This window comes from Salvia hispanica, chromosome 6, assembly GCF_023119035.1.
Source record: "Salvia hispanica cultivar TCC Black 2014 chromosome 6, UniMelb_Shisp_WGS_1.0, whole genome shotgun sequence".
Classification (NCBI taxonomy): domain Eukaryota; kingdom Viridiplantae; phylum Streptophyta; class Magnoliopsida; order Lamiales; family Lamiaceae; genus Salvia; species Salvia hispanica.
This window is the reverse complement of record NC_062970.1, coordinates 18,612,260-18,620,074: the sequence shown is the minus strand read 5'-3', so window position 1 is coordinate 18,620,074 and position 7,815 is coordinate 18,612,260. Positions and strand designations below refer to the sequence as shown.

Here is a 7,815-nt window from a genome sequence, read left to right as displayed (position 1 = left end):
GCAAAGGCTTAAGTCTTCGGTCGACATGGTTCCAGATTATAGATTGACTATTTAGAGAGTGGTGGATACTAAGTCTAGTATGAAATTGTCAGGATTTTCGACCATTGATGTTTTGGATTATTTGGATAGGATCGATCGTGTGGATTATTATTATGAAGGTGGTGACGAAGATGAAAAAACACAATGTTAGAATTATCTTCTATCAAATTGGAAGTTAGTGCTGCTAATGCTAAATGGGATGAAGATTGGTAGTACTTGATTTGAAGTAATTTGATTTAGTCAAATGATCTGTACTCCCTCCGTCCCACTTAAAATGCAACATTTGAGAATCGGCACGGGATTTTATGCAGTGTTGTTTTGTGAGTTAATGAAGAGAGAGTAAAGTAAGAGAGATGAAAAAGTAGAGATAGAGTTGTTTCCATTTAAGGAAATGTTTCATTTTTAATGGGACAACCAAAAAAGGAAAATGTTGCATTTTAAATGGGACAGAGGGAGTATTTTCTAACAACTTCAAGTTCCAAAATTCCAAACGATCCAACTTGTTTTTGATTCTGTGTCTTTTCATTAGGTAAGTTAGGCAAATAATTATCAACTTGACTTTAATTAAAACAAAAATAAAAATAAGTGATGTGAAGAAAAACATATGATCCGAATCACTAGTTTGATATCTAAATAAAATTATGTCCCATTAACGGCAAATTACAAGGACATTAACCAAAAATTTTGAATATCGATTTATTTCTCCGGTTTTCTGCAATGTTAAGTTAAAAGCATAAATCGCTTTATCAAAGCCGTATATCGACATTAAAGTCGCTAAGCATAAAACAAAGCTTTGTTTCCCACTTGCTAAGATTGGAGTGAAAGTTACAGCAGAGGCGCCGCTCCTCTCTCTCTCTTAATCTCTATCCACCGCACTACTCTCTGAGTTCCGTCTCACTTCAACGGCGGAGCGGATCCGACGTCGTTTGGAGCGTCTTCATTTTACTGCTTCTTCAATCAGGTTTCCTCTGGCTGCATATTTCTATATCAAATTGAACATGAATGGAAGCAAAATCAATCTCTAATTTCAGGTTTCATATATATACACGTATATTTATGATGGACTTGATATAGAATAGAAGAGCCGATTTTTTTTCATTACTATTTGTTCGACCTAAAGCAAGCAGTTAAAAATTTCCCAGTAGGTTTTGGTTTGGGGATTTTGCATAATTAGCCTAGTGTGCAATACAAACTTCATGGAATTTAAATTTAAGCTTAATTTTTGGATTTGTGAAGTTCATGCAATGTAATTAGGGCTCGTTGATCCTTGGAGGCATGAAACGGGATAGATATACCTCTGGAGGCAAACATGGTATTTTGTTTGTATAAAATGCAGAACTATGGAAATTAATCTTTAGTTATATCAATGCAGCTTGTTCTTAAACAGATAAGATTCAATAATTCAGTAAGAACTTTACTGATTGTTTCAGCTATAGATATCAAGGAATTTGATATTATTCCAACTTAGTGAAATTTGGTTAGCCATTATTGGTGGTTTTGTTTTGATGCATTAGTTTGCACATTGAGGAGGAAAACTGAGATTCTAATCTCTATCTTTCTTAGCCCGTATAGATCGATGCGTTTGAAATTTATGAATTCGTTTTTTCAGGATTCTGCGTTGTAAATGAAGGCCCATGGACTCTGGCCTTGGTGTTGGGGTGAGGGATAGTTCTGCGGATGCGGTCATAGGGGAATGTGATCCTACTGCACTAGTGGATGCTAGTGTGAATCAGATACGTGAAGTTTCAAGCTTCTCGTATGATGCTGAGGGGGTCTTTGTTGGTGAAGATGTGTCGTTGAGTCGGGAAGCTTCTTCTACTGAGAAAGATGGTATGGATGTGGATAGTGAGAGCACATATAGCTGCCTCAATTCTTCGTCATCAGAGGAAAAAGGTTTTGATAGCAATGGTAAACATGAGTTCGCGAGCCAAAATGGTTGTTTAAACAATGATACCAATCACGAGTGTCAGAGTCCTACGATATGCATCAGTGGCAATAATGGGAGAGATATTGAGGGTGAGCAAGATAACCGTAGTTCTGGTGTTTCCTCCGACAATCAGCTGGGAATGGATACTGATGATAAACGAGTTTTTATAGCTGAAACCCCTTCTAATGCCTCATCTGGATCCATTCAAGATGTAAGAGATGAAGCTGACGAGTACATAGTGCCGGAACTTGGGGTGGAGTTTGTAACTGAGGAGCATGCGCACAAGTGTTACAATAGATATGCTCTGATTGAAGGTTTCAGCATCCGAAAAGATTTTGTTAATAAAAGTAAGGTTACTGGCTTGGTCGTATCAAGGAGGTATACATGCCACAGACAAGGCTATGGATCCAGTAAGCGTGATATGAACACAAAACCCCGGAAAGAAACAAGAACTGGTTGTCTAGCTCACATGACCATTACACGTCAAACAAATGGCAAATATCGTGTCATCCATTTTGAGACAAGGCACAATCATGAGTTTGTGACACCATTCACAGCCCATTTGCTACCATCTCAGAAGCGGATATCCTTTGTTGAGGCTGTTGAGGCCGAATCAGCTGCTGCTCCAGTGCCAGATGGAGTTCCAAAGCTGGGTATGGGTTTTGAATCGGAGGATCATGCTTATGAATTCTACAATGCATATGCTGGGAGACTAGGTTTCAGTATTCGAAAGGATTATGTGAACAGGAGTAAAGTAGATGGAGCTGTGGCATCTAGAAGATATACTTGTTTCAGAGAAGGTTATAGGCAGAACGACAAAAGAGGTTTAAAAGTGAAGAGACCTCGAAAGGAAACCAGAGTTGGGTGCATGGCACAATTAGTCATTTCTCGTCAGGCTGATGGTAGATACCGTGTTACCCACTTTGAAGAACGCCACAATCATGAGCTTGTACCTGCCTGTAAAGTTCGCATGCTGCGATCACAGAGGAGGTCTATGACAAATCAAATTGTGGAAGCATCTGCATCTGGAGCTTCTGATATGCTGCCAAAGTCAGTTGCTGAGATGTTACTAACAGGAGTAGGAGGTCAGGATGATCCCATTTTTGATCCCATAGATCATGAGATGAATCTTACATCCAAACGTGCGTGGAACATGACGCATGAAGAAGCTGAAAGTTTCCACCAGTATTTCCAGAGCAAGAATCTGAAGGATCCATCTTTTGTTTATGCTGTACAACTTGATGTTGAAGAGGAAATGACCAATTTCTTCTGGGCCGACGAGAAGATGCTGGTGGACTATGGGGATTTTGGTGATGTAGTTTGCTTTGATACAACATACCGTCTCAACAAAGATTGGCGGCCTTTAGTCCTGTTTCTTGGAATAAATAATCATAAGCAGATACTGGTCTTCGGTGCTGGATTTCTTTATGATGACACAGCTCAGTCTTTCAAGTGGCTACTGAGAACTTTCATAAAAACAATGTCCGGAAAAATCCCAAAGACTGTTCTCTCTGATAAAGATGCTGTTTTATCGCAAGTAATCAGCTCTGAACTGCCTAAAACTCAACACGGGTTATGCACATGGCAAATATATCAAAATGCACTCAAACATCTCAACCAAGTAGTTGCCAGCTCAGATTCTTTTTCCAGCGATCTATGTGGTTGCTTTCTCCACTCGGATGAGGAAGACTTTGTTAACTCCTGGAAAGTCATGCTGGATGCTTACAGTCTATGGGAAAACGAGTGGTTGCATGGCGTATTTGAAGAGAGAGTGAAGTGGGCTTTGCCATACAGCAAGCATATATTTTCAGCTGACATAGAAACTACTCTCCTCTCTGAGTGCTCTATCGCTAGCCTGAAAAAGTACGTGAAGCACGAATCGCATATTCTCCAGTTTGTCAAGCATTTTGGAAGGGTGGTAAACGACTGGCGCTACAAAGAATTGGAAGCTAACTATGACATGGGCCAGCACATGCCAAGACTGATGGGAGACGTCATAATGCTGAAGCAGGTAAGGGAAATATACACGCCCATCATTTTAAAAGCATTTCACCAAGAATACGAAAACTCTCTCAACATCTTGATCAACCAATGCATGGATGCAATGTCCTCAGTCGAGTATAAAGTCAGTACATATGGTGAGGTTCGTCAGTACACTGTTTTATACAGCTTAGAAGATGATTTAGTTGCTTGCAATTGTATGAAGTTCGAGTCTGGAGGAATTTTGTGTAGCCATGCACTGAAAGTGCTAGACTATAGGAATATAAAGATAGTCCCTAGCCGATATATATTGAAGCGTTGGACCAGAGATGCAAGGGCATGAAATTGATTTCTAGCTTGTATTTTGGCATGGAAATGTATCTATCATGTAACAACCCTATACAGTTGTATATTCGCTGATTGTACAGTTGTGGAAATTAATTAAGGTTTTATAAAGTGGTCAATTGGCTGCTAATTTAGATAATTTTTGTTGCCACTTGTACTTCTGCAGTATCTATTTGATATCGATTTAAATTTGAAACAGAAAAAAGTCCTTTTATACCAAACTGAGACAGATAATAATTCATCTTTTTGGGGTTGAATTCTAATCTCAGATCACACACAAACACAGTTTTATATATATGTAAAGATTACATCTCCCACATTAAACAATGACAAATTGAATTTGATCATGAAAAAGAATTTATGCACAGCATATCCACTGATCACTGCTGGATATTTGGAGAAGCATTTTCATGTGCCATTCTTTCAGGTAGTGAAGTACTGAGAAATTTGCTTTGGTTGATAACTTTCTTTCTTGATAAATTCTTGGAAACACTGCTCTTGGCTATGATTCTCGGTGGTGGAGGAGGAGGCGGCATTGAGATGGTGCCGTGCTTCTTGTTTGAGACACTTCTTCCTAGTACTGCTGTCTGTGGTTGCACTGCTGGAGGCTACACAACGTTAAAAAGCGTCTGTTAGAAGATGCATACGACTAAATCTGGAAAAACACAAGACTACAAACCATTTTTGTACCTTTTTCGTCTGATAATTTGGAGGTTCTCTTTCCTTGTAGAAGTCGGGCAAGGGACGAGCTTTGAAGCAAAGGCTACAGCTTAGTTTTCTAAACTCATTTCCTGCTTTCTCCTACAAAAAAGAACCAATCCCTTTGCCCACTTAGCACAGGAACAACTGATGCTACAATCATAAGAAAGGACATGAATTTGGCTTCGACTACTCAACCTTTAATGTCTTTTGCTGCGTCTTCTGCACCTCCGTTGCATTGAATTTCTCCTCAAGTTTCTGAATTTTTCAAAAAAAATTGGTTTTAGGAAGAGACTAAACTACAAATCCAGTAAAAAGACAGGAAGTCAAATGCAAGAATAAGACAACTTATGCATCAGTTTCTTGCCTGTTTTCTCTTTGCAGCTCTTTCTTCAGTTCTCAGCATGAATGGAGTGGATACAGGTGGTGACTGTAGTTTGTTCCTGTAGGCCGACAACGACTTCGTGCAGCTGATACACAGGTAACATCATTTTATCAGATCACATCGAACCAAGTATTGCTATTAAACCAAGTTACAACCATTGTTTCACATTCTTGAATTGATCATAAAGATTTAAGGTTTAATTATCATGCTCATACATGAGTAACGTCGAAATTTCCATATAATTCGCTCCCAATCAATATAAAAGCAGCAGCAATAGGATAATACGGACTTACACAGCAGACAAGATGTGCCATTTAGGACCAGTTGTTTTTCTCCCTGAGGCTGAGGGATCTGGTGTTTTCTTCCTGTGAATTTTACATACAGGGAAAATTTATCGTCGTTGAACAGCATTAGATGGATGAAATATTTGTAAACAAGTTGAATTAGTTACCTTCTATTCTCCGTTTGAGGGGTGGCTACTGCAGGATATGAAGACACCCTACTCTTAGTAGATGCCTGCAATGAAAAAACAGGATTAGTTTCTTAAAAAATAAGCACGAAACGATCAGATTGAGTTCCACAAGAATCACCGGAGCAGGTGTCTTGAAAGGAGTCGGGCATTCTCCAGTCGTTCTAGTGGAACTGTGTGCAAGGCCCAAGCTTTCAGTCCCCTTGTTCTTGAAAACCGGCTCTTTTTCAGCCTCCCGGAAAGAGCCCAAGCTTAGCAAGGCACGCAACGACTTTGGAGACGATCGTCTCCCATCCAATGCGTCCACATTGGGCTTCCTCGTGCTGCGATTGGCATTGCTCTCTCTATTGAGTTGTGGAGTCATGGCCTTTGCAGGCGTGGACGGGATTCTTCGCGGCTTGTGATGAGCAGACGTCTTCATTGAAGGAAGGCCTGTTCTTCTCTTGCTAATCATCCCTGATGACACTTCCTCACTATCAACATTTTTGTTCTGCAAAAACAACAAAAAAATCAGAACACAAACATTGCAATTAAACAAAAATAGAGATAGCAATTAGTAGTTAGCAAACCACCTTTAGCAATGGCTTCTCTATCTGTGAAGAAGTCTCACTACTCTCTGAAGCAGCAGAAACTGCAGCACAATTTTCAAGATTACTTCTTCTAACTGAAGGCTGCTTTGACACTTGATTTCTTCTCACCACACCACTCTCTCTCCATCCATTGCTGATTCTCACTCCATCTCCCTTCACATCAGGAGTCTTCACATTCCCACTTCCCCAATCGGCTAAATCCGGTGGAGGGTTCAAGGAAACTCCTCCATTGCTTATTCTCACTCCTCCATCATCTCCCTTCACATCAAGAGTCTTGACATTCACACTTCCCCAATTGGCTAAATCCGGTGGAGGGTTCAAGGAAACCCCTCCCTCCTCATGATCACCACCATCATCCTTCAAACCAACACTCTCATTTTGAGTTGAAGCAGCATTTTCTTGCTCAAGAAGAGCTGCAGCAGCAGCCCTTTGAGCTGCAATCCTCTTGTAATGAGCCTCGAAGAAGGCCTTCTTTTGCGCGACAGAGCCCGGCTTCGCGTAGCTCTCGGCCTCCTCCACGTATTTCTTGTGAGGGAATGTGGACCATCTCTCCCATGACAGGGAATCTGCTGTGAACCTCCCAAATGAAATGGATTCACCTAAAGCATGCATGTGATTCCCCTGCAAAGCAAACATTTTATTCAATTTCCCATTTCAAACACACCAAATATCAACTCATTCACAACCACAGACATGAAAATTGAAAAACGAGAATCTTGATTCACCACTGCAACTGCAAAGCAAACATTTTTTTCAATTTCCCAATTCATAAAAAACAAATATCAACTCATTCACAACCGCAAAATTGACAAATGAGAATCTTGATTCACCACTGCAACTGTGCAAAGCAAACATTTTTTCAACTTCTCCAATTCAAATAAAGCAAATATCAAGTCATGAAAAATGAGATTCCTGATACACTAACCCACAAAGAAAAAGAAAAAAAGATTTGATTTTGAAATGTATGGTTACCTGTTTGGATTCATTTGGTACAGCAGAAGCATAAGAGAAACCATGCAAGAGACAAGAAGAATCTCCCATTGTTTTTTAAGAAGAAGTGAACAGCTTCAAACCAAAAATGGAAAGAAAGAAGGGCGTAAGGAAAATAATAATGTTATAATTATCATTATTTTAGTGGAATGGAATGTTAGTTTTTGAGGTGTGAGGTATGAAGGTTTTGTTTAATGGCGTGTGCAAAGTGAGCGATTTGAATTTCAAAAGAGAGAAAAAGCAGACGTTGGGACGCAAAAAGGTGGGCCCATGCGTATAAAAGAGTACAACTAACATTTAAATTCTCTCACCTCTTTGTTTATGGATAAACTTTCCACTTTATACATAACGTTCGATTTCACTTTTCAAATCCGAAATAATGTACCCATTC

The 7,815-nt window shown here is 39.7% G+C and overlaps 2 protein-coding genes across 2 annotated transcripts; one reads left to right on the top strand and one right to left on the bottom strand.

Annotated features, from left to right (window-relative positions):
* The first annotated feature begins 844 nt into the window (after positions 1-844).
* Positions 845-4,430, top strand: LOC125193962 (protein FAR1-RELATED SEQUENCE 5-like). Its single transcript, XM_048091933.1, has 2 exons — positions 845-1,000; positions 1,649-4,430. The coding sequence occupies exon 2, from the start codon at positions 1,674-1,676 to the stop codon at positions 4,287-4,289; it is 2,616 nt and encodes an 871-aa protein (XP_047947890.1). The 5' UTR covers positions 845-1,000; positions 1,649-1,673; the 3' UTR covers positions 4,290-4,430.
* Positions 4,431-4,559: 129 nt separating this feature from the next.
* Positions 4,560-7,619, bottom strand: LOC125193963. The gene is made up of 9 exons (XM_048091934.1): positions 7,407-7,619; positions 6,417-7,055; positions 5,966-6,334; positions 5,827-5,891; positions 5,669-5,740; positions 5,358-5,460; positions 5,189-5,248; positions 4,982-5,092; positions 4,560-4,899 (listed from the first exon to the last, which is right to left on the bottom strand). Exons 1-9 carry the CDS (start codon positions 7,473-7,475, stop codon positions 4,672-4,674), a joined length of 1,716 nt encoding a protein of 571 aa, XP_047947891.1. The 5' UTR covers positions 7,476-7,619; the 3' UTR covers positions 4,560-4,671.
* Between the last annotated feature and the right edge of the window lie 196 nt (positions 7,620-7,815).

Coding starts and splice junctions, on each gene's coding strand:
- LOC125193962 (XM_048091933.1), top strand. CDS start 1,674: ATGGACTCTGGCCTTGGTGTTGGGGTGAGGGATAGTTCTGCGGATGCG.
- LOC125193963 (XM_048091934.1), bottom strand. CDS start 7,475: ATGGGAGATTCTTCTTGTCTCTTGCATGGTTTCTCTTATGCTTCTGCT. Junction 6,335..6,416: donor TAGAGAAGCCATTGCTAAAG/GTGGTTTGCTAA, acceptor TTGTTTTTGCAG/AACAAAAATGTTGATAGTGA. Junction 5,741..5,826: donor CCTCAAACGGAGAATAGAAG/GTAACTAATTCA, acceptor TAAAATTCACAG/GAAGAAAACACCAGATCCCT.